Source organism: Manis javanica, chromosome 11 (assembly GCF_040802235.1).
Source record: "Manis javanica isolate MJ-LG chromosome 11, MJ_LKY, whole genome shotgun sequence".
Lineage (NCBI taxonomy): Eukaryota > Metazoa > Chordata > Mammalia > Pholidota > Manidae > Manis > Manis javanica.
In genome coordinates this window covers 83,725,261-83,750,948 of record NC_133166.1, presented here as the reverse complement: position 1 = coordinate 83,750,948, position 25,688 = coordinate 83,725,261, and the positions used below count along the sequence as shown (strand labels likewise).

Below are 25,688 nucleotides of genomic sequence, written 5' to 3'. Positions count from 1 at the left end.
ACCAAACACATTATAAACACTATTCTCAGTTAATCCTCAAAATCCTGGGAGCCAATTGATAACATTTTTGTTACTGGTGCTTAGAGAGGTTAAGTAATTTGCCCAAGGACACACAGCTAATAAGCAGCAGAGATGGGATCAAACACCAAGTCTGTCCATTCCCGGGGTCTGTGTTCTTCCCTTGTCTGTAATATATACTGTCCCAAATGAAAAATCCAATGAGATTTCCACATGTGACAGAGAATAAATGTCCTCGTTGCTGTCATATTTAAGAGAAGGGTTCTGAAAATAAAGGAAACCCAAGGCTCGCTGGGTGCTCAGTTAAACATTAATTGCTTAAAAACTGAGCCTCCATTCTCTCTGAGCAGTGCCCAGGATGATCCCTGAGAAAGATAAATTAGTTTTTCCCCCATAGGGAGGTTAAATCCTGGTCACTGGTCATGAGAAGCTGGAGGCAACACAAAGCAGACCAACACTTCTGTCTGCAGGGGCAGCTGTCAACCAAGGCTTGGCCAGGGAGGGATGGACTCTTGGGTTCCGGATGGTCCTTTCCTGTCCTTTCCTCGCCTAGTGCTGATGGTCTCTGTGTCACTTCATTTTCTCCAGAGAAGGATACACACCCTGGTCAGGAATAAAATATGCCAATTTCTAGCCACTATCACAGATCTTTCTACTTACATCCAGGCTTTCTCTGGTCCCCGTTACCTCATCCTGCCTTTACAGTTAACCACAAGCCAATGAGAACACTGCTTTGGGTTTTAGAAAAACCCTGTTATCATGGATTTCCATGGAGTCCCTTAAAAAGATATTCTTTCCCCGAATGACAGGGTGGACATCACTGACCTATGAGGGAAAGTGAGGGAGGTGTGTGGCTAGGGACACGTCAACATCATAAATGTCACCCGGCAAACATGTCCCTCCTTCCCCAAGGTCTCTTGGGGATATTCTGCCAGTGGTCAACCGCTTGGGCCCTGGGTGACTCTGAGGTCTTCTAACCCAAGTGCTTGGTCCCGGAGAACAAGCTCCCAGGTGGCTGAGAACTCCCCCTGGCTCAGCTCATCCTGGAGCCCTAGGCGACCGATCTGCTCCACACACCTTCCTCCTGCAGTGCGCAAGCCCAGACGGCGCACAGGGCGGGACTGCTCCCTCTGGGCCAAGCTCCAGTCAAACCAGGTACATGCAAACTTTTTATTTCTAGCATCTGTGACCCTGAGCTCTCTGCACAGGCACTCTGCATAGGATATGAGTTACCTGGGTGTGGGTGGGAATGAAACTTGGTTTCTTGTGATAAGACTTAACATGGTCACTTTCCAGGCATCATTTTGTCCTTCACTATTCTCAGTGGTACACACCCAGCAAGAGCCCAAGAAACCCTGTGCAGGACACGCCCCACGGTGCCAGACACCATCAGCTGGAAAAGATGAAGGATGGCGTCCCTAACCTGGCCTCAGTACCCAATCGCCTTTTCATGGGTGGCCACAGGCTGGTGTGGCTGCTTTGTCCTGCCCACCAAACCTTAATCCGCCTTGTGGAGGCTCAGATGGGTGGGTTGGTAGCTACCACATTCTAACCACTTGTGATGTACCAGCTCTGTCTGTGCTCAGCACTTTTGAAGCTCTTCCTGAACATCAAGCAAAGATGCTCATTTACCCCACAGGGATGACACTTTCTCTCAAAAAGCCCTGCCTTTTGCTTTCATGGAAATGCACAGGCTCACGCACAGTCAGAAGAGCAAATGGGCACAAGGGCACAAATTCAGGGACCTGCCTCCCCTGCACCCAACCAGACCCCCAATCTCCAGAATGACTAAGTATTGCTTTCTATACAATTAGTCCCAGTCCCCATGGGCATGAGGGTATCTGATGACAAACTGTGCTTCTGTTGAATGATAATGAAGGGAAATTCAAGAGGGAAAAGTTACAATTCTTTTCCTGAGTTGAACATGTGGCTTGCCACATTTTGAAATAACTTTGAAGTGCCAGCCTTCTATCAGAGAGGAGAGGCTTTTCATCTCCAAGGACTTGGACTGCTCCACCCACACTCCCTGGGCCTCTCTTTGAGACCAATAGCTCAGACCCAGCCAGTGGCTGGTTGGCATTAGCAGTGAGTCTGCGGTGGCAAGACTGAAGTCCCTGCCCTTCGAGGGATCAGGCTGAGATCTGAGTAGAGTCAGCTTGCAGGCTGCTGACTCCAGATGCTGCTGCAGAACCTGAACCATGATCTCATGTCTGTATGCAGATCCCACAGGAGCCAAGGCCCTGCGTGGATGAGAGTTTCCACTGGGTCTGGGCACGATTTCCTCAGGCATCTTCGGTGGAACATACCTCAGTCTACCCTACACTTCAAACCACAGAACAGGGATGGAATGGAAACCAGAAGCCACAAGATGATGTGAAGTCATCCTGTCCTAGTTTCTCTCCCTCCGGAGTCAGCTGCAGCCCACAGACTTGGGGAGAGAGCACGATTCAAAGTCATACAAAAGAATGTCAGGTAAGTTTTTCCCCCTGCCCTGGGAAAAATGACACTGACTTCGACTGATTGATGGTCTCTATTCTTTCCTGAGTTCCTGCCTCCAGCTCCCCCACCTTGATTCTGAGCCTCCAACAAATGCCTAAATGCCAAGCACCACCCCCCCCCATTCTTTCCATGCAGATTCCGTGCTCTGCCTGCCACCAGCCTATAGTGCTGGCTAAGCCAGTGACACCTGAGTCCTGCGTGGTACCCTGGCTTTTCCAAGAACCAGTGGACATGAGGCACTGTTGCTAACCTAGGTTTGGATCTAAGAACTTTGTTATTTTTCTGTGACTCCTTGTTCTTTTTTAGTGTTCATATAAGCTACTCAAGTTTCATGCTTTTAAGTGACTGTACTCACTCATTCTCTCTCCTTCCCCTACCTGTGTCCCAAGCACAAAAATAAATAGAGAAATAAAAAGGCTTCCAAAAACTGGACCACCACATCATTTCTTCAAATGTCTCAAAATATTTTCTTTGAGGCATTGTAAGGGTAATAGCATGGGAATTTTGGCAAAAGATGTTGTCCTCTTACAAATAAAAAAACCAATAAAATTAAATTTTTGAATAAACTTCAAAGCTCGTCAAGTGCATTTACAAACATCATCTTAACTGGCATATACAAAATCCAGGAAAGAGAAAAGTTATGATAGTTTCCTGATCACCACTAAAATAAAGATTTTTTAAAAAGTGAGGTATAACATAAATTACAAAAAAAGAGAAGCCTTTGACATTGCAAAGAAGCTGACAAAGAAATAAAGATGAGAAGGACATGTTAGAGTTAAAGGAAACATTTTCCATAAAAATCTATTAATCTAGGTAGAAATTGCCTTACAACACAGGACATGTGGCCAGGTAAGATGTACTTAGTCCCCTTGAGGAACTGACGGCACTATTGTCTAAGGACATGTTAGTTGGGTCCTGGGATGAATTTCCTAACTGGGTTTTCACTCCTCATGGAGGAGACAGGGGACTAGTTACACTGCCTAGATTTTCAGACTCCAGAGCTGGGGCACCTGAGCTCATTCCCACCTGGCCACCTCCCACCCTCTCACAGGTAAAGCCTTTGGAGGCTGGTGCGCTTACCTTATAGGCTGCTGGGCACCACTTTTGATGCTTCTGCCCCTGGGAGCTGGGCCCCGTGGGCTTGTAGACCTTGGTGCTGGTCTGTGCCTCCTTCTCTCCGCTCCTCAGCTTCCCTCCCTGGGTTAAATCCTGTCCAGGCCAGGGGAGGAGTCAGTGAGGGTTTCCTCTCTTCCCATCAGGGACTCAGTTAAGATAATGAGCAAGTCCTTCTTATTCTAACTAGGAAAGAAAAAAGTAATACACATTTTCCCCTTCTTTTTTACATTGGTTATGCAGCAGCTAAAAATTCTAGAGGCTCTTTCCATTTAAGTGGATCCAGGGTAAAGCTATTAAAAGACTTCATATGTCTTCTGGCCAGGAGCTGGGTCTCAGGGTTTGAAAGTATGCGTTTTTAAAGTCTCTTTCTCTTTTTTCTGTTTCGGGCACTCTGAAACTTACTGCCCACCACTTTTAAAATAGGAAAAGGCCTTGGGCATAGAAAGAAATGAGCAGAGACCCTCAGGGACAGAGTCTCCTATGAGCCCACCCACTCCCTCCATCAGCTCACAGCTCTGAGTGGTAGGGCTCTGAGGACGGCCGAGAGCAAGAACAGCAGACCCAGGGCATCCAGTTCCACAGCCGGTGCAAGAGGCCCCCCCACCCCACCGCAGCTAAGGAAGAGCTCCCTCACCAGGAAAGCCTAATGGTGCCCATTTCCTGCCACCCTTGCTCTTTCCCCATCCGATGTACAGACCCTAATTCTTCCTAGGAGCCAGAGCTATCGCGATAGGTCATCACTGACCCTCGCTGCTGTCTCCACACTCCAGCCCTCCCCTGTGGGCCTGACACTGACCTGGAGTCCATCCAGATCTACAGCACAATGGGAGGGGCCCACATGGCTCAGCTCACCTATGTGGGCATCAGATGGTGTTGGGGATAAAGAGAAGGAAGAGGACAGGAGAGAGAGGGGTTCAAGTGCTGCCTTTGGAGGCCTGAGGCTGTATCCAGAGCCAGACGGCCTGTATCTGCAGCTTGTGTCTGCTACTTACAGATGAAGCCTTGGACTTAACCTCTTCGTGCCTCAGTTTACTCATCTCTAAAAGAGGAATAATAGAGTTGAGATGAGAATTAAATGAGCTGATACATGTAAGGAATTTCAACAAGTCCCAGGGACACAATGAGGATCCAATAAATGTTAGCTTATCACATTTATTGTAATTATTATTATCATTTTTTGATCCTTCTGTATACCCCATGAAGCAGTCTTTGATAATCTCCATCTCAATCAGATGGGTTCATCATTTTTTACTTACAACAACAAATGGTTTTGCTGTCTGCCCTGAAATTGAGGCCAGCTACACACACAGAGGTGACCACTGTGGTGTGAAATAGGGGCCCCCAGAAGTTCCCCATCCCCTAAATATTTCTCTTCTTCCTTAGGCCTTTTTTCTCTTAAATAGGAGTTTCCCCCTGGAGGCTTCTAGGACCTTGCTGTCCCTCCAGTTGCTGTCCTATTCTTAATTTTCTTCCACTAATCTTCCCCCAATGAGTGGTTTTTGCCCACTCTTTCCATCATCCCACCTTCCATACCCTAAATAGGTTTAACTTAACCAGTGCAACAGGCTCAGAAGAGACCACCTTCCACCAGCCTGTATTAATCAGGAGTGGAACATGTAGCTGTAGCAGAGACCACCCTCCCCCACCCCAATGCAGCAGCTCAACAAGACAGAAGATGATTTCTCTCTCATGTAACAGTAGAAGAAGACTGTCCAGGGCTGGCAGGGCAATGCCCCACTCACAGCACATGGTCACCACTCTCTAGGGGCATCTCCCAGCCAGTGGGAAGCATAAAGGAATGAGGGCAAGGAGACTGCTTGCCCATTCCTTAAAAACATAAAAAGAAAACCTTTTTATTTTACTATTATTTCAGACTTGCAGGAAAATTGCAAAATATCACAAAGAATCTCCCTATAACCATCAACCACTTTCTGTAAATGGTAGCATGTTACCATATTTGTTTTATCATTCATTCTTCCAATATATTTTCTTTTCTAAAAGACTTGAGAGTCAGTTAAAGACATGATTTACCTCTTTTACCCTTTACCTCTAAATAACTTCAATGTGTATTTCCCCCAAACAGGGAGATATTCTTAAATAACCTTGATACAATGATCGAAACATGGAAATTAACAGTGATACAATACTGCTGTATAATTTACAGACTGCACTCAAATTCCATCATTGTTTTTCCAGTGTCCTTTAGCATAAGAAAAATTGTACTGATGCAGGACCTGACTGGCTCAGGATCACTCACTGCATTTACTGTCCTGCCTTTTGCGTCTCCATTAACCCGGGAAGATTCTTCAGTCTTTCTTTGCCTTTCATGACCCTGATACTTTTGAAGAATAAAGGTCAGTTATTTTGCAGAATTTCCTCAGTTAGGGTTTGTCTGATATTTCTTCATAACCAGATGGGCAGGAATAGTGCAGAAGTTGCACGTCCTTGGTGCATCTTGTCGGAGGCCCTTGGTATCCATCTTCTGCTCCATCTTCTGTACCAATGTTGGTGATGTTACCTTAGATCACGTGTTTAAGCTGGTGTCTACCAGGTCTCCACCTTAAGTATCTACCCCCTTTGTAATGAATAAGAGTCTTGTACGAAGATATTTTGAGATCATGTAAATATTCTGCTTCATACTGTACTTTTGCCCAGGACTTTCAGCCCCACTATTGCTTCTGGCCTGAAACAGTTACTACGATGGTAGCTGTCAGATTGCACTTTTTCTAATTCCATCACTCTTTCTGTTAATTAGATGGAGTTCTACTATAAAGAAGAGATTTCCTTCCCCTCCTCCCATTTTATTAATTAATTATGTTATTTATCTATATTTATATTGACTCATGTATTCTTACCTTTTATTCTATGGTATATATTTCTGGGAGAGCCATTACTTATTTTCTTGCTCAAATTGTTCCATATTTGGCCAGGGAGAGACCTTCTGGCTGGTTCCTGTGTCCTTTTCACACAGTTCCATTATTCTTAAAGTATTTCCTTACTTTCTGGATGGCAAGACAGTCAGGCCCATCTTGTACTTCTCCTGCCCCAGCCCTAGAATCAGTTACGTTTCCACGGAACCCTGTTTCCTTTCACTGGAGAATGAGGCACATTTTGGATAAGTGATAGAAGCCTGAAAGGGGCATACACCACTTCCACAGTATACCTTTGGGCAGAGTGTAAACACATGATTACACAGAGCTGCCAGAGAGCCTGCCATGTCTCCGGGTGGGGGGTCATGTGTCCAGCTAAAGCTCAGGAGCCCATAGTAAAAGAAAGGAAGGGAGAATGAGCACTGGTGGACAGCTTGGCTTAGGCTGGAGCCCTCCGAGACACCACTGGCAAACCGTTCTGCCTGAACTGTGAACTTGCATCGTCCTTCAGAAGCTCTCGCTACTTACAAGATGAAGCTTCTAAAGTTCCCTTGTAACTACCCCATCACACCCCATATCAAAGTTCATCTCCCACTGTTTACAAATGGCCAGCTTGGCCACTCAACCTCCCCTCTGTCTCTGTTACACATGATGCTCTTCTCACCTCTGCTCCCACTTCTTGAGGTAACTTTCTTTGGGAAAATACTTGGGATCTTAAGGGTAGGCTTGCAATGAAACAAAGAAAAAAAAAATACAGGCTAAACTGCTCTGTGTGGAATGAACAGGACTTGGCAGGGGAAAATCAAAAGATTGTGGAGGTGCTGAGGCATGAGGACAGAGGCTGGCTCCTGGGAGTGGGACCCCTGAAATATTCCTTAGAAGATGAAGTAATTTTAAGAACAAGAATGTCTGTTGAATATTAAAGTGTTTACTTTGCTTTATATAAATACCTCTTCATGCTCCCAAAGCTTAGGTTGAGTCTTCCATACACACAGAACTTTTTCTGACTGGTCTGAAGGGGAGAAAAAAAATCAAAGCAAAGGAAACAGGACTAAGATGCTCAGAGGGAGCAACGATCCAGAGCCAGGCATGTCCATGACCCATAAGCCCCTTCACCCTGTCCAGGACAGAATTCACAGAAATCAGTGATGGGAACGAGCGGTGGGGGTGCTTTGGATTTCCCACAGGTCGTAGGATGGGGTGCCATTTGGAGTCAGTTTTATTTCACTAAGAAATGTGTCTTCAGCTGCCACCTGAGTTGCAGGATTTCTTCTCAGTCTGCCTCATTTCCAGACAGGGCATTTCCCGTTGGCTTTTCCATGTAAAGGCTATGTTTATACAGAGGCTCCTTTACTCCAATATGTATGAGCTTTGCATTACAAAGTACATAATAGGTTACCTGAAATTCCATCATGACTAGATTATTCCTCCAGTGCCCAAGGACAAAGGAAATTCCCCAAACATATCAGATCTAAGCCACAGTGGTAAGCACTGTTCCATTTGCTCCCCAGCAGCCTTGCCCTTCCCCTTTCCCAAGAGAACCCAATTTATATCCACTCACCTCCTCCTGATCTTGGGCTTCAGGGGAGTCTGGGCCCATTCTCAGGATGGTTCTGACTGATTTAAGCCAACCAGTTAATCCCGTTGCTCTTGCCACTGACTGAGTCAGACAAGACCATGCAGAGTACTGGGAATCAGTGATGTAAGGAGAACGCAGCTGGCAGGGTTTCAGAGAAGGTTCCTTCACTTGAAAAATACATAAATGATCAAAAGGAACCAGACATTGTCACATCTTTATATAATGCCTGAAAGTGTATCAGACACCTTGTACCACATACAAGGGGGGCTAACCAAAGACAAAGAAAATAGAGCAAGGATGGAAGAGCAGAAAGATGGAAGGACTCTGGCCTTTGGATGACATTGCTAAGCTGCTAAATGAACTACCCTTCAAGTTTTACTCCCTCAGAACTTTCTTCAGTGCAAATTTTGTTTCATAGAGCAAAAGCATTCTAAGGGATCCAACACTGCTCAGTTACTTTCTTAGCAGGTAGCAAAGTGACTGTATTGACATCCTGCTGAGAACACAGAGAGAGATGCAGGGAATCCCAGGAGGAAGTAGTCACAGCCAGGGTGAGGCCACAGCTTGGAAACAGGGAGGTCAGTTTGCAAAGCTCCCTGTTCTTTCCGCTCCACTGTGTTGCCTTTAGGCTGGGAATCCATGGTATATTTAAAATGGCCACAGATTCTTTACAGTTCCTCTCCACAAGAGGGTGAGTCTGTTTCCCCACTTCTTGAACCTGCTCTACCTTTGTGATCTCCTTTGTCAAACAGAATGTGGCTAAGTGACATGATTCTGAGCTTGGGCCTCAAGTAGCCTCGCAGCTTCCACTCTCACCCTCTTGGAATACAAGTGCCTTCTGAAGGATGGAAAGGGCACAGGGGGACGGAGGCCTGGCCATCCTAGCTCAGGCCCCGAACACATGCCAATATTATGTGGGCCAGCCCAGCCCAGCCCAGCCCAGCCTCATCCAAACTGACAACCCACAGAATTATGAGCAAATAAGTAACTGTTGTAAGTCACTGTATTTTGGAGAGGTTTGCTATGCAACAAATGGAAAAATGATACAGAGCCTATACCCAAACTAAAGGAATAATTTAGCTGGAAACTAATTTCAATCCGTTATGTCATCGAAATAGTATAACCCATTCCAGAACGACCTAGAAAAAAACAAAGCTGCTGGTCCAAATGCGGGTTCAACCAACATGTTTCGAGAAAAATGTAGGAAAAGCATTCCAACTGCAGTCATCTCCAATTTTATTTGTCCCAAGAAATTACCTAAACCCAACAGACCAATGAGCTGTCTCTGAGGAAGCTTTAATCCGCTGTGTCTGAGATCTGGAGCTGGTCGCAGCTGGTGTGGGTCTTTTTTGTTAGTATCTTCAATTAGGATTCTGCTGAATCTAAATGAAATGAAACCAACCTGAACAGACCTGCATGGTCAAGATCTTGTCTCAGCTCTCTTGCTCTGCTACGCGTTACACATATTCTATACACATATGGTCACCTTCCATTTGGGGTAGATTCTGTGGTGGATTCTCTAATAGTGCTTCCAGGGTTGTACCGTCTTTGACTTCAAATGTGTAAATGCCTGCAAAACTAGACAACAGAATATGGCATTTATCAAGGAGGAAAGTTTATTATACCCTTCAAGGCAATGAAAATCTTGATTCTTCTTTCATCCATATTTTCTCCTCTTGGGTCAATATTTGTTGATATCCATCTCAGTAGAAGTTAGTGTACTGTTAATCTCATTCGGCAGTAACAGTTGCTGTGAGCCAATGACCAGAAATGCGTGGGGCCAGAAGACTAGATTTGCAGCTAGGGGCTTGGAACCATGGAGGAGATGGTAGTTTGGTCTTTAAAGGGCTTTGCATGCATTCCTGACCCATAGATGGCTAATTTGTGATGCCACTATAATTTTCATATAAAAGTAACTTATTACTGTAGACTAACTAAAACATGCAGAAATATACAGAGAAGAAAATGAACATTTCCTATAATTCCCACAACCAAAGATAACCACAGGTTTTTTAATAAATATATACATATAAGGAGAGATGTATCTGTGCACATATATAAAAAAAGATTAAACAATTAAGATTATATAGAATTTTTTCTGCTCTTTGCTCTTTACATCATAATTTTTTTTCCATTTTCTTATATGTATTTTCAAAACCTTGTTTTTTAATGTTGGATAGTATTCTAGGATGTGCACTAATAGGTGGGGGAAGGGTTTGACTATCAGGGGGCACAAAGGCATTCGGGGGAGAAATGGAAATGTTCTGTATCTCAACTGCAGTGATTGTCATGGGACTGTATACATTTGCCAAAACTCACTGAACTATATACTTTAAAAAGGTAAATTTTAATGCATATTAATAATATCTCAATAAAACTGACACAAGGGGGAAAAATATTTACCTAAAAACTCACCTCATAATATGACCTCATGATGCCCAGATCTTGGTCTACTCTAATTTCCCAGTCTTCACAGTACATGGGAATCATCTGGGAGTTCAAAAAATAAGATTTCAGGGTTGCAGGGTGGCAAACCAGAGACTCTGACTTAATTGGCCATGAGTCAGGCCAAGGCATCCTATTTTCTGAAAGCTCTCATGATGATTCTAAACTGTGTAGCCAGAGGTGATAACCGTGGATCTGCATAATAAGTCATCTGGATCAAAGAGATAGGACAAGAAAAAATAGAAGTATAAATTTCAGATCATGAAAGAGTTTTATAAATTTTGAAAACTAAACATTTATTAGCCCACTAATTATTATTATTTTTGTCCTTCCCCCTCCCAAAGGCCTGAAATAGTCATATAACTGTTTTTATTGTAGTATATTTCACATATAATAGAACTTATCCTCTTAAACTGTACAATTCAGTGGTTCTTAGCATATTCACAAGGTTTTTTCTTAATCACCCTCATTTTTTTTTAGAACACTTCCATCACCCCAAGAACAAATCTCACACCCATGAATAGTAACTGTCCATTTCCCCTCCCACCAGCCTGAGATAACCACTAACCTACTTGTGTCTATGAATTTGCCTATTCTGGATATTTCATATAAATGGAATCATACAATACATGACCTTTTGTGACTAGCTTCTTTCACTTAACATGATTGTTTTAAGGTTCATCCATGTAGGTTGTATCAGTACAGTTGGCCCAGGAACAATGCAGGGGGTGGGGTGCCAAACACTGTGCTGCTGAAAACCCACATATAACTTTTGACTCCCCCAAAATTTTGCTAATAGCTTACTGCTGATTTTATGATAGACCAGACTACTATCTACATATATGTCATGCATTTATGACATACCTAAATTTTTCTTAATTTTTTTAACTTTTAGGCTACACAGTTCATCTGCTTTTTCAAATTCTCCTACATCTCCAACAAATTTTCCAATATATTCATTAAAAAAGATCCATGTATAAGTTGACCCACACAATTCAAACCTGTGTTGTTCAAGGGCCAACTGTACTTCATTCCTTTTCATAGCTAAATAATAGTCCATCATTTGGATATACCATATTTTGTTCATCCATTCATCTGTTGATGGAAACTTGGGTTGTTTCTACTTTTTGACTATTATGACTCATGCTGCTATGAACATTTGTGAATGAGCTTTTGTGTGTGTATATGTTTTCATTTCTCCTGATATTAATCTAGCAGTGGAATTGATTGTTGAGCCGTATAACTTTACATTTAACTTTTTGAGAAACTGTCAAATGGTTTCCAAAATGGCTACACCATTTTACATTCCCTCCAGCAATATATGTGTTCCAATTTCTACATATCTTCTCCAATACTTGTTATTGTCTATCTTTTTTATTATAGTCATTGTGGGTATGAAGTAATATCTTGAAGCTTTGATTTACATTTCATTAATGATTAATGATGCAGAACATCTTTTCATGTGCTTATTGCCCATTTGTATGTGTTCTTTAGAGAAATGTTTGTTCAAATCTTTTGCCCACTTCTTAACTGGATTATTTATATTTTTATTGTTGAGTTGTAGGGAGCTCTTTATATATTTTGGATACTAGAGACTCTTAATGAATACATAATTTGTGAATATTTTCTTCCCTTCTTTAGATTACCTTTTCACTTTCTTGATAGCTTCCTTTGAAGCACAAAAATTTTTAATTTTAATGAAGTCCAATTTATTTTTCTTCCATTTGCTGCTGTGCTTCAAGAAACCACTGACTAATCCAAGGTCATGAGGTTTACAAGTTTTCTTCTAAGATTTTCATAGTTTTAACCCTTACATTTAGGTCAATGATCAATTTTGAGTGAATTTTTGTGTATGGTATTAGGTAAGGGTCTAACTCCAACTTCATTTGCACCTGGATATCCAGGTGTCCCAGCACCATTTATTAGAAAGACTATTCTTTCCCCCATTGAATTGTCTTGGCATCCCTCCTTGAAAATCACAGTCATGTACTTTTTTTTAAGTATTTCTCTCTAATCACCTGGAAGAAATTTTTATTCTGTCAGTTGATTCGGAGCTCTATGCCCAATTGTCCATATCTATACACCAAAGGGTCCAGTGCCTAATAGTTGCGACTTTTAAGTGCCAGGTACCTACTAGGTCATTAACAGTTCTTTTTGATAAATTGATCTTGAGGTTAATCAATTTAGTAAACATACATAACTTGTTTCTGAACAAGCTGACTGAGATGATTCAAGGGGATTTCTCTGATCAGCCAAAAGGACCAAACTGACCCGAACAGTCAACAATCTTAGTATTGGAATAAGGGAAGAATCACTGGGATGACATTTACCTACAAAGCAAGACTACAATTTTGTCTGGGTGTTTACCTCTCCTCCACGTTCCTCATGGTTAAATCCTGATTTATTCTAAGTTAATCATAGTAATCCCAGTTTCTTTCACATGGTTGATTCATGAAAGGATTTTTGACCCACTTCTACCAAATGGGGCTTCTGGAAAAGTTTTCTTATATCAGAAGAATTGTTCTTTCCCTTTCCAATGGCTGTTGCCATGCTTTCCTGGAATATGCCAGTCATCTTATAACCAGCAGCATTGCTAAACAGGAAAAAGGATGACAGAGCAGAAATATGGGAAGAATCTGGGTCCTTAATGATGTTCTTAAACCTCTGAATTAACTAACCTTGGCACTTTCCTCCCCTGGGACTTCTCATTATCTGTGATAATATATTTCTTCCTGGTCAGAGTGCTTTCCTACTTGTACTGAAACCATTCTAACCAGTACACACCTCTTGACTTCACAGGAAATGCCCTTAGAAGGTAAAACTTTAAGGGGACTATAAAATTTGAAATTCATTAAGGGGACTTTCCAAACTTAGCCCCAGATGAAGCTTCCCTGAGATCTGCAAGGCAACCTTCCCTCTAGGCTGATGATGGTGGGGAAAGTATTGTAACACATATTCAAATCAATTTCCAACCCTGAGTCCCTGGTTTCTTCAGGGAGGACAACTCATCTCCATTGCTTTTCTACAGAAGGAATAGAGTTTTGGTATTAATGCATTTATATATTCTTATCCTCTAAAAATGTCTGGCTATGAAGGAAGGGCTTTTACATTCTGAGTGGAATGATGAAATCTCAACATCTTTGGATTGAGAGGGAGCCAGGAAAGACCACAGATCTGGGAGTTTCCTCCCTATGGCTGAGACCTCCAACACTGGTAGGAAGGAAATGTCAGTTGTATGTTGAACGTAGCATGTATGGGTTTTTGAAAGACGCTTATGCGCCTAACTCCTCTCAGCTTCATGCCCAGTGGCATCACATTGGTGGTTTACAAATCAGCCATTGGGAGAGTATTTATGCCATGGAAATTAGCAAAGACCTTTTTCACTCTGGAGAGCCAGCTGTTTAATGTTACTAGCACATCATTAGAAATTCCTCTCCTGGTCATTCCGGAGATTAGAGATTCCTTTATACAACCAAGGTATCATAACATCTCCCAAACTTCACGGCTGCAGATCAAAGAGAAGAAAGACCCCACTGTTCCTCCCTAAAGATGACCAGCTGCTAAAAAATTACAGGAAAATCTAATCAATTTCTTTACAAGCTGAGTCATAGCCTCCCATCTCCAGTTTTCCTCTTAATGCCAGGCTGTTCAGGCTGCTGCTTTTTTTTTTTTTTTTTAACATAACTTTGATTCTTCCTAATAGCCTAACTGCCAACCTTCTGGCTTTTTTAAATTGTTGTTTTCTCATAGTGTAGGATTACAGCAAGGCTGCCCTGTGGTAAGTATTCCATTGCATGCAAAGGCATAGCCACAAGTAATGAAAAGGTCTTCTTGTGGAACTTCTGAGGTCACTCATTTGAGGCCATCTGTGGTCTCTAGAAGATGAATCTATGGGTGGCTCCCTGAGCAACTGAGGGACAGCGCTCCCACAGGCTGCCTCTGCAGACGGCCATCCGCTGGCCCTCTCTCCTCCCATCTCCTCGCATATCTAACATCCCAAATCCATCTCCTGCCCAGCCTTACAGGTTCTTGTTTCTCCAGCCCACTCTTGCCAATTACACATTTGGAAAATGTAAAGCAGGCAAAATTCGTTGTCAACACTGTCATCCCTACTGGAGTCTAAAGTTGAAAACAGACTTTTTAAAAAATCAAGGGATGTCACAGATATAAAAAAAGGTATAGAGAGGAGTGGTATCAATACTCTTGTCTCTCTACCCTACTTAGGAAATTAAACATGATAAACAATGTTAAAGTTTCTGCATATGCCTCCTTGATTGTAGTCCCCTCCCTTCAAGACAGAAACACTTTCCTGAAATCAGGGCTATCATTCCAGTGCGTGTCTTTATAAGTAAACCTAAACAGTAGATAGAATTGGTTTGTATGTTTGTAAGCTTTCTGTAAATGGCATCATACAGATTGTATGTCTCTTGTATGTCTCTGGCAAGTCTATCAATATTATGTTTTTATCCACATTCATATTAGTTTTCTAATACAGCAGTTGACCTTTGAACAACACAGGTTTGAACTGTACAGATTCACTTATGTACAGACTTTTTTCAATAAATATACAGTGTTTGTAATTGGATGTAAGGCAGCAGATTCCACAAGTGATGTGGTAGACAGAAATAGAAAAGAAAAAAAGTTGTATAGTGGCCTGTAGAAAGATCAAACCCACAACCTCAGTGTTATTAGCACCATGTTCTAAACAACTGAACTAACTGGCCTCAGTCTGGACCAGAGAGAAATGCCTGGATCTGAGAGGAGCTAAGGAGCCAAGACCCAAGCAATTCTGAGAAAGGAGATGGGAAGCATTTGCCCCTTCAAAGCACCCCTATCAGCTTTACCTGATCCACCAACTGGCAGGTGTCAACCCTGGTAGGGACCAAAAGAGCAGATAACTTACCTTCTGCCTGCTCTCTTTGCTCTGTTGGACATTATAACCCTCCGATTTCTTTTCTACTCTTCATTGCATCTGAATTAATTAATCCATTTTATATACAATAGGCTATTAGTAGTTAAGTTTGGGGGTAGTCAAAGGTTATACATGGAATCAGTGACCCTATTCCCTCAGTTGTTCAAAGGTCAACTGTACCGAAAATGTAGTTTTAAACAACATACATTTGTATCTCATACCCTCTGCGGATCAGCAGTCCAGGTGTGGCTTACCAGGGTCCTCTGTGCAGGGTCTCACAAGACTGCAATCAAGGTGTTAGCTGGGCTGCATTCTCATCTGGAGGACTGACTGAGGAAGAACTGCTCCAAGCTCAGGTTGTTGGCATAATTCATTTCCTTGAGTTTATATGCCTGCAAGCCCTAGCCTTTAGAGGAGACCCACGTCCCTGACATGGGACGGTCCTCTCCCTAGGCAGTTCACATCACAGCAGCTTGCTTCTTCAAGGCCAGCATAATCTCTCACCCTACTCTGCTAAATGCAATCATACAATGTATAAGATTTATCCCATCAATTTTTTCAATTAATTAGAATCAAGTTAGAGGTTCTGCCTGCACTCAAGGGAAAGGGATTGCACAAGTGTGGACAACATCACATGGGTATTACTGTGCTCTGTCTGCCTATGATCTATCTGGCACAATGTTGCTCTAGATTATTTACTTCTGCTGTTATATACTATCGATTCATATGAATACACCACAAAAATGATGTGTCTACTTATTTTAATCAAACTACTCAGGTTTATATCCAGTTACAACATTTACTTATATGGCCTTGGGCAAGATGCTTCCTCTCTCCTGCCTCACTTCCCTGGCCTTACAAATGGGGATGGATCCCAGTAGCACCTACACTAGTGGGATTAACTGAATTGTTAATGTAACTCATTGGGAACAGTGCCTGGCGCATAGTAAGCACTCAATGAACACTAGCTGAGCCCATGGGATGGCCCTCTTGCACTGCCCTTCAGTTACTTAGTGGGCTTTTAGATTTCTTTTCTTTTTCCTTAAAAAAATCTCAAAATATGATATTTAAATGTTACTCTATCCGCTGTGCATTCCACCCTGCAGTCTGGCACGGGGTACGGCTCGAACTTGTGAAAGTTCATTCCACCCTGTCTGTCGACAATCATAGTACTTCTTGCCTTGCCTCTCCCCAGTATTTGGGGTTGGATGCCACTGGCTTGCAGGCCAGCTTTCCACAATGAGTGAAATGCTGAGCTAGAGGTGAGCAATCCTGAAAGGAGCAAGCTGAACCTGGCCCTGGAGATGCTGATGGTGGGGGAGCTCCAGGGACGGCCTGGTTCGCAGCCCATCTCCAGAAAGCCCAGTGTTATGCTGGGGGCTTGGTGGGCCTGCTGAGCTTGATGACATTCATGCCAGGGTCTCAGGGGTGGGGGTGGGAATAGTGAATGTCTGACCTCCTTACTTTTGAGTAACAACCACCGAGCAATGAGATTTCTAAATAGTGATCTCTGGGAGAGTAGTTCTGACACCTAGCACCCCACTTGGTACATACTAGAGGCTTACTAAGTAGACACAACTTCATCGTAGCTTTCCCTGGCATCCAACCCTAGGAAAGCTTAGCGCAGGCTCTGCACACAATAGACAGTTGATAAATATTGAGGGGGGCCACTGAGTGGGGATTGTACCTCAAAATCGGTATTAGGCTCAGGGAGCTGAGTCACTGACATGTGTTCACCTATCTTGTAATACTTTTTTGTTATATTTCTGTACGTGTACATGCCCTCACCAAGCTGCGATAGAGGAGAAAGGTAAATCACTAAGGAGGCACAACTCTGTCCTCTCAAGTAAGATGCTTTGTTTACAGTGATGAAATGCCAGGTGTCATTGTCATTCTAAGCAACAGTAAATAAATAGAAGGAACTAAGCTAGGCAGGGCACCGTGCAGGTGGATGGTACAAAGGGGCACAGGACACTGGCCTTGCCCACAAGGGTGTTCAGCAAGGCTTTGACCAGGAAAACAAAAGCACTAACAAGGGCGGGACAGAGACAAAGACTTCTCAGGTCCTCCTCTACCTTCTAGAATATCAGGAGCTTCTGGGACTGCAGGAAACCACCAGTGATGGTCTATGCTGCCTCCAGCATCAAGGCAGGAAATTCCCAAGGGCCCACCTGGCTGCAGTTGTGCCTCCACAGCCGCAGGAGCAAGAAAAACACTTCGGCCTTTCTTTCTCCTTCCAAATCTCAGGCAAATGCCTCCCATTGGTAGAATCCACCTGGGAACCCTGCCAGCAAAGGACTCTGGGAACTGTGGTTCTCAGGGTTCCAACCCCTAAGATAAGGGTGGATATAGAAAGCATAGAACATTGAGCTGTCAACAGGCTATTCAACATAAAAGGCTTCCAAGTATAAATTTAGAAAAGCAACATTTGAAGGCAGTTAACCTTTGCTAAGGACCTTGGAGGCCAGACAAGCTGTGCTTAAAGACAAGCATTCATAAGAACTGGAGCCTTTGAAGAAGGCTGGATAGAGTCATACCCTAAGATAAGACCTTGTTAAACAGGTGATGATAAGAGGAAGAGTGCATGAAGGTGAGTGTCCATACATTTGTTTCCTCACTTGCTCATACATTTGGTCATTCATTCAGCAAACATTTATTGCTAAGCACTGGCTCGGCACTTGAACTCCTAGACAGTAAGGAGCCAAAGATTAGTTTTTGGGAAGGAAATAATATGAGATTTTTTAGTGTAGGGAGATCATTTGGAAAATGCCTGTGTGCGTGGATAAAACTGAAAGGCCATGCTCCTCAGTGCAGTGTGCTTGTCTCTGGATGGTGACATTGCGAGTCAATATTTTATTTACTAAATCTCTCAGTGTTTCCCAAATATCCCACAATGAAGGTGTATTACTTTTTATCAGAAAAAAAAAGTTTTAAGAAGCAAGACAAAAAGATCAAACTGGTAACAGTGTGGAAGAAATTCATCAAATATTTATTATTTGGTATTTTTTCTGACTAGAACAACCTTCCCTTCCTTTCCCCTTTCTCCCCTTCTCCTGGTTGTCTCTTATTCATTCTTTTGTTTTCCGTTGAAACTCTGTGCCCTGTAAAGCCAGCTTGGAGCTCCACATTTGATGCTCTCAACCGCTAGACTCTCCTACCACCATGTGTCACACTTACAGGTGTAGGTTTTACGTCCATCTCTCTGACCAGAAGGTTGGCCTCACAGAGCAGGCATCATATCTGCCGGGTCACAGCTGTTTTCCAAGCATATGGGTCACTCCATAAGTATTTTTGGAATGAATCAACAATGGCTTCAAAGGATATAAGACTGGAGACAGACATTAAGGAGGCAATTATGAGAGTCTGGACAAGGGAGCAAGCAAGCCTGAACTGCACAAAGGGTAGTGCGACAAAGGGTCAATGTTTATAGTATTAGATCCACACAACCTAGTGATTTCTTGGATTCAGTCAACAAGAAGCAGAGATTTGGGGAATATTTTGGAGGTAGAACTGCTAGGACTTGCTGATGGATTAAGTGTGGGAATGATGGTAAGGGAGCAATCAAGAAGGCTTCAAGAGTTTTTGTTTTGAGCAGCTGGATGTATGATGGTACAATTTCCTGAACTGGAGACAACATGTGTAGCGGGAGGGATCACGAATTCCAAGATGGATGGGAAGAAAGATGAAAGAGAAATGGAGGATGAATCCCAGATTTTGGTTCAGGGGTCAGTCATTCTTTGAGGCAGGAAATGTGGAAGGTGAACCAAGCCTAAGGAGATACATGAATTCAGCTTTGGACATGTTGAGTTTGAGATGTCCACTGAGATATCCAAGGAGATTATAGGGGTCTAGAATTCATGAGCGATTTCAGGACACAAACAGAGACGAGGACTGAGTGGTGGTAGTTGAAACCATCAAATGAATGAGAACACGTAAAATGAAAAGGACAGAAAAAGACACCAACATTAAAACCCTTGGGAAACTGATATTTATGGAGGAAGAGATGTCCTAAGAGAAGACCGAAAGGAAACTGTCAGAGGAGTAAGAATATCTGATTACAGGAAATGAAGAGGGTCATTTTGATCAAAGCAAGAGTTCAAAGAAGGGAGTAGTACATTGGAGTGGTTAAATAGGAGCCAGATGTTGAAGGTCCTTTAATGCCAAGCAAAGAAGTTGACTCTTTATCCTGCACCTTCGTGATCAGTGGCGATGACCAATGCACATGTGCTGGCCATGCGTGGCTGGGCCTCCCAGCCCTGTGGGGTGGAGGGTCTAAGATCTTGATCCACATGGTCAAGCTTTGGAGATAGGAAGTAGAGAGTGGCTTATTAGGAGTACTTTCCTCAATAAAAAATATATCCTCTCACCCAAGTCACCACTGACTTGAGTAAGCTGGAGAGTAAACCCAGAATTTCAGAAGGCTTGGTTCTTACAGCCGACTCCTCAGCAATGATAAAGGACAAAAGACCTCTGCCAGGAACTTTCCTGGTCCAGCCAACTCCAAAACCAACTGCCGCTCATCCCACAGCCTTTACAATGAGCCTCTGCTGCAGAGCTTCAGCACCACACAAACCATGTGTCAGTTTATATTCGGGAAGAGCCACCAGACAAATGCAGAAAAAAGGCTGCCCTTTCCACCATAATGTTCCAGAAGAAGAAGAAAATGGCCTAAGGTAAGGAGAAGACAGGCATCATGACTCTTAAATCCTGGTGGCCTTACTTTCTAGCATACCACTGTGGTTTTGGGAAAGGTTTAAAGCTAAGCTTCAAAAACGATTACAAATGAAGGATCTGGCTGAACATAACCACAGAGGACAATGGAGACAAGTTGGGTCTTTGGAGAAGGCGTTGGGATGCATGGTGAGGATGTGAAGGTAGAGTAAGGTGTCTCAGTGGGTGCCTTGGTGGGCTGCATGCATTAGGGAGCATGCATGTCACAGCATGATGCTCCTCTCTATGAGGACTGGAAAGATAAATAGCAATTCAGACTGATGGAAAAGAGTACCAAAGATGCTTGGTGTGTGGCAGTGTGTTTACGAATGTCTGCGTGAGACTGCACTGGCATAAACACTTTGCAGACACACACTGTGGGGTCCTTCAGAAAGCCCTAAGGCTCCAGCCACTGACAGAAGCCAGAAGCTGCACAGATGTAACTGGAAGATGAGCTGGACAAGTCCGCTGCCCTCGGGGGAAAGGGCTGGCCCTGAGAACTTGGTTCTTGGGAGCCTGGTTAGGGAGAACAGGGAAGGAAGACCAAGATCAGCCTCATCGTGTGTGAGGTTCTTGGATCCAAGCTTCGGCCAGCCCTCCCCCAGCCCCAATTTCACCACGTGCCGGCCTCCTCTCCCAGTGGAAAGTGAGTGGCTGGGCTGCGGATAGGCACGAGAAATCCAAGAAAGTGGCATGATACGAATGGTACCCTCAGAGAGACAAGACATAAAACAGTTAACAAGTAACACAAAGGAATATATTAGCTATTTATGCCAGCAAAGCACAGAGGATTAAAAAAAAAATCCAGAAACACAATTTTAATTTCCTTTCCAAAAATAAATTCAAATGCACCTGGTTTGACTGACAACTGGTAAACTCATCAAGGAGACAAATCAGATGCAGGAACATATTTCTAAATTCCATAACCTAAGTTAGCCTGGAGGTGAGGTGGAGCACGGGATAGAACTTCAGGATCTTTGGGTTCTGGGCAGGAAGCCACGGAGTGGGGCCTTGGAGAGACACGGAATGTAACATGCACGTGTGCTCCCCCTGCTGCCTCCCAGGCTCCAGCCCAGGCCACGGACGTGAGGACACAGCACACACTTCTGCTGGGCAGCCTGCAGTCGCCTGACCATGCATCTCAAGGAAAGGGGTCCTCTGCCTTTTTGCTGACATCGTCAGGCCTCACTCTAAGCTTTGCTGAGGTTTTTTTACCCTTAAATCCCACTAATTTATGGCTCTTTGATATTTTTATCCCCATTGCTACCAAAAGCCATGCATTTCAGCTCAATTGCTAACATTTTTGCCATTTCATCAGGGCTGGAGAGTTAGAAAAACTAGGTTAGTGGAGAAATGAAAAGGAAAAAGAGGAAACGGTCCGCAAGAGGGAAAAGCCACTTTCCTATCAACTGTTTATTCTCCTACGTGAAAATTTACAAAGGACATTATTGCAAAAGAAAATGGGTGTGACCCATCCCTGAAACCACAGCAAACATTCTGCGTCAGCCTGGGCCGCAGGCGGCTGGGAGGGAGCACCCTGGAGGCCCTGGGTCAGATGCAAAACCTCAGAGGCGGGGGTCCTTTCCCTCTGGTAAGAGGAGAGGGAGGCACTGTCAGTTAGATCATCAGGACTGACAGACTCTTCTTGACAACTCTCCGGGAACTCACAGAGGCGGGAGGTCTGGAAGCCATGGAGGCCGGTGGCTCCAGTGTTCCATGGGTCTCCAGGTAACAGGCAGGCTCTCTTAGGCACTGCAGGGCACAGGAGAGGGACATCTGCTTGCGTTCCCGCCAGATGAATAAGCACGTCGTCATCATCAAGGGTCTGTCAGGTCTGGCTCTGTGCAGGGCAACCTACCTGATCTTGGGAATACAAAGGCCACGTCTCATAGACTTCACTTTCCTACCAGGAGGACAAGACACATGCTTTATGACAGAGCTTTGGTGAGGCCTGTGAAAGCCCTTCACGCCCCTTCATCCTCTTGAAGCAACTCTGGTTTCCTCTCCTCTGGAGAAGACAAAAAGTTAGGTCACTCCCGTCACCATTGTGAGCATAGTCTTTGCAACTGAAGGGAGAGACAGAAGGGTACTTTTTTCCAAATGACTGGGCTGGTAGGTAGTATCCATGCAGTCTGAACTTAAAGGAAAAGTCTTTGGGCAATAGAGGGAGAATTTTGTGCCAGTTCAGTCCTGTCCCAATTAGCAGTGTCTGCTTAGGACATGGTCACAGGTAAGAGTTTGAATCATTTCAATCCAACAATTTATTTATGAGCACTCACTACTTACCAGACACTCTGCTAAGAACTTGGGTATTAAGTTGAAAACAGCATGTTACCTTAAGGAGCTTTCAAATAATTTGGGGAAAACAATCGAGGTATTATATATATACATATAGTAGACAGCTTGGGGAACATGTAACAAAGTACAATATTGAAAGAGTTGTATGTAAATGTATCAATCCCATCCTCTCTGACTTTGACCTCCTCCTGTGAGAAATTTTAATAAATACATGCTTACTGTTGCGATCTCTTGAAGAAGTCAGGAGGGCCAAGTCTTGAGCATATAAATTATGAGTCACTCTTAATGGAGTCAAATAGGTAGAAAGGAACTGGGGGTGAGGGTAGAAAAGGGAGGTAATCAAAAGGCAGAGGCAGTAGTGGTCCTGACATTGTGACCTTGAGGAAGTTACAGTGAATTAACATGGTAGGTTGAGTAGCAAGTCCCCAAAATTTATGTCTATCTACAGCCTCAGAATGTGACCTTATTTGAAAACAAGGTCTTTCCAGATATAAAGGTAAGGCTTGAGATGAGGTCAGATTGGATGCAAATGACCTAAAAACAAAGGCAAGTGCTCTTTTAAGAGGCAGAAAAGAGCACAAAGACACACACAGGGAAGAACCAGGGTAAGACAGCAGTGGAGGTTCAAATGATACAGCCACAAGCCAGAGAATGCCAGGAGTCACCAGAAGCCGGAGGAAGCAAGGAAGGATCCTCCCCTAGAGCCTTCAGAGGGAGTGTGGTGTGGTTAGCAGCCTGATTGTGAACTTACAGCCTCTAGACCTGTGAGAGAATAAATTTCTGTTGTTTTAAGTCAGCCAGTTGGTGGCAATATGTTATGGCAGCCAGGGGAAACAAATACAATGAGGAAAAACCAGGCCCTTAGAACTCGGAATAGCTGAGCTTGAAAAAGGGGTTGATAGCGTGTACTTCTGCACACAGATATCAAGGCCATGACTCAGACCATGAACCCTCAGAGCGGGATGGAAGGGTTGAGAACCAGCTGCTGAGCTGCGCCTCACTGGCTCAGGACGATCCAAACTATCCCTATCTCGAGCATCAACTTTCTTGATGTCTTTGAATCGTAGCAGAATAAAAGAAAAATAAGACAGCTGCAAGTCAGGGAGAGGGACTGGCAAAAATGAGTTGGGCCGGATGTCAGGCCCATAGGCCCATTGGCCGGTGCCAACCTGCACACAGTATCCAGTGGCCTGCAGGCAGAACTAAGGAGGTAGGAAATCAACAAGTCCACATCCTCAGGTCAGGAAGCTATTGATATGTGACTCAGAAAGGAAAAACCTCGTTGTATGCATATTATCAGCAACAAATATACAAGCATCTCCTTGAAAGTGCTGGGAAGAAAATCTAACACGTTTTTTTGTGCATTGGGGATGGTAAGCAGAAATTGAGTCCCATATCCGCTACTAATTTAAAATGTGCAAAATGTCAGTCACATTGCCTTTATTTAGACATCTGTCTTTACAATTAACATAAAGATAAAAAGGTTTTTCAGACACTTACTCTGCTCAGAACCCAATCTTGCCACAAGATCTCAGGGTCTGCAAATGCCAATTCTCCTCTCATCCTGCCCAAACCCCAGAAGCGGTTCTGACCAGATGAAAAGATTTTCAGTCCCCTCAGCTGGGGTAGACAAGCTAAAATCCTTCACACGGGATCATGTGACATGTGCCACATCCTGTGCCATGAACCCACTGATTTGTCGTGTCTCTCCCAACCCACCTATCTTGTCCCCTGCTCTGCACCTCCCTGTATGGCAGAAACTATGATGTGCCTGGTGTCCAACTAAGCTTCTGATTAGCTAAACCAAACTGAATGGAAAGGTTGCCTGATGTGAAGGCTTCATAAGGAAGGACCACCAAGGAAAACCTTGGACGCTGGATAACCCAGTGTGCCTGGAGGGGCTTGGCAGGGACAGGAAATGGTGCTGCAGAGGTCTGGCGCAGTGGGCACTGCAGGAAGGGGTTTGGACTTTATTCTGTAGGCAATGGGAGCTATCAAGAGCGAATAGTTGCAGTGTTTTAGAAAGTTCAGTCTGCTAGCAGAGTGGGGATGGGTTCAGTAAAAGTAAATAGACAAACAAATAAATAAATAAATAAAGGGGAAGCAAAAAGAGCAACTAGGAATCCAGTGAATTCTAATTTAAGCAAGAGATGAAGAGGGGCTCACCTAGAGAAGCTGGAGCAGGAATGGAGGAAATGATCAAGACAACGAGAAGTAGCATCAACAAGCCTTGGATGATCTGTTGGATGGGATACTTTTGTCTTGGGCTGAGTTCCCCCAACTCCCCCACCACTCACAAAAGCAGGATCCAGGCCACAGGTGTGCGCTAGTAGATCTAAGCGGAGACCCCAAGGAGCAGGAGGGAGGCATCGGGGCAGTGGAGGCAGAAAGGAGGCAAAGGCAACGTAGGGAGGCGTTGGTACACTTGCCAGTAGGGCCCATGGCTCTGAGACCTTCAAGGAGTCGTAGGAAATATGTGATCCATAGGCTTCCGGCCCCGGTGGTTCAGGGTGTCCCCAGTGCCCACTGCCCTGCCCTTGGTAGCCATGATGGGAGAGTGCCAAGCAGGCTCCTGGCTCCTTAGGTGTCCCGTGTCAACCTCCGAGAAGCCCCAGGGCAGGAAGTGACAGGGGCCCAAGATAAGCCCGCGGCACTGACTGGCTCGTGGCACCTGAGCTCTGCTTTATATTTTACTACCTTTAACAGCACTTTTTCCTGCCTTTTGAACAGCACATCCCACATTTTCATTTTGCACTGGACCCTAGAAATCATGTAGCCTGTCCTGCCTGAGTTCTACTAAAAAAAAAGGCAAACTCAATTGCAAACACAGGTCCTACCTGATGATAGGTAACATACCATTAACTTACTTGAAGGACAGTTGTGTGTGCATTTCCAGTTTACATCAAAAACAATCCCCACCCACCCACCACGGTTGGAGCTCAGGTGTGGTATTACTGCCACCTTGTGTTCAATTCGGTGCATAGCACAAAGCTCCGGCGGGAACTCCCAGGCGGCAGGCACTGGCTGCTTCCCCAAGTGCCAAGGCCCCAGACACTCCACACCAAGCTGGTGGTGTCCAAAAAGGCAGCTGCTCCATGCCCACCGTTTCAGAGCCAGGGCTGAAAAGGCCTCTGTGTGTCTGTGCCTTTTTCTCTGCACATCTTTTCCTTCACTCCCACCTTCCCCCTCCTTCTAGCTCCTCTCATAGCTGTCCCCATAGACCACCTCCAAAAGCCCAAGA

General features: G+C 44.1%; 1 protein-coding gene across 3 annotated transcripts in view; it reads right to left on the bottom strand.

Moving 5' to 3' along the window:
* The window catches only part of TNN (tenascin N), an 83,260-nt gene that overhangs the window by 51,507 nt on the left and 6,065 nt on the right, over nt 1-25,688 (bottom strand). The window contains exons 2-5 of one of the 3 annotated variants that reach the window (XM_073216779.1): nt 10,498-10,738; nt 9,485-9,660; nt 4,626-4,672; nt 3,598-3,726 (exon numbers count right to left, since the gene is read on the bottom strand). In XM_073216779.1, coding sequence (XP_073072880.1) covers nt 3,598-3,726; nt 4,626-4,672; nt 9,485-9,500 — 192 coding nt within the window. In that variant the 5' untranslated portion in view covers nt 9,501-9,660; nt 10,498-10,738. Of the gene's footprint in view, nt 1-1,251; nt 1,412-3,597; nt 3,816-4,625; nt 4,673-9,484; nt 9,661-10,497; nt 10,739-25,688 lie in introns of those variants that run through there. The other 2 variants (XM_073216780.1, XM_073216781.1) reach the window with 2 other exon arrangements.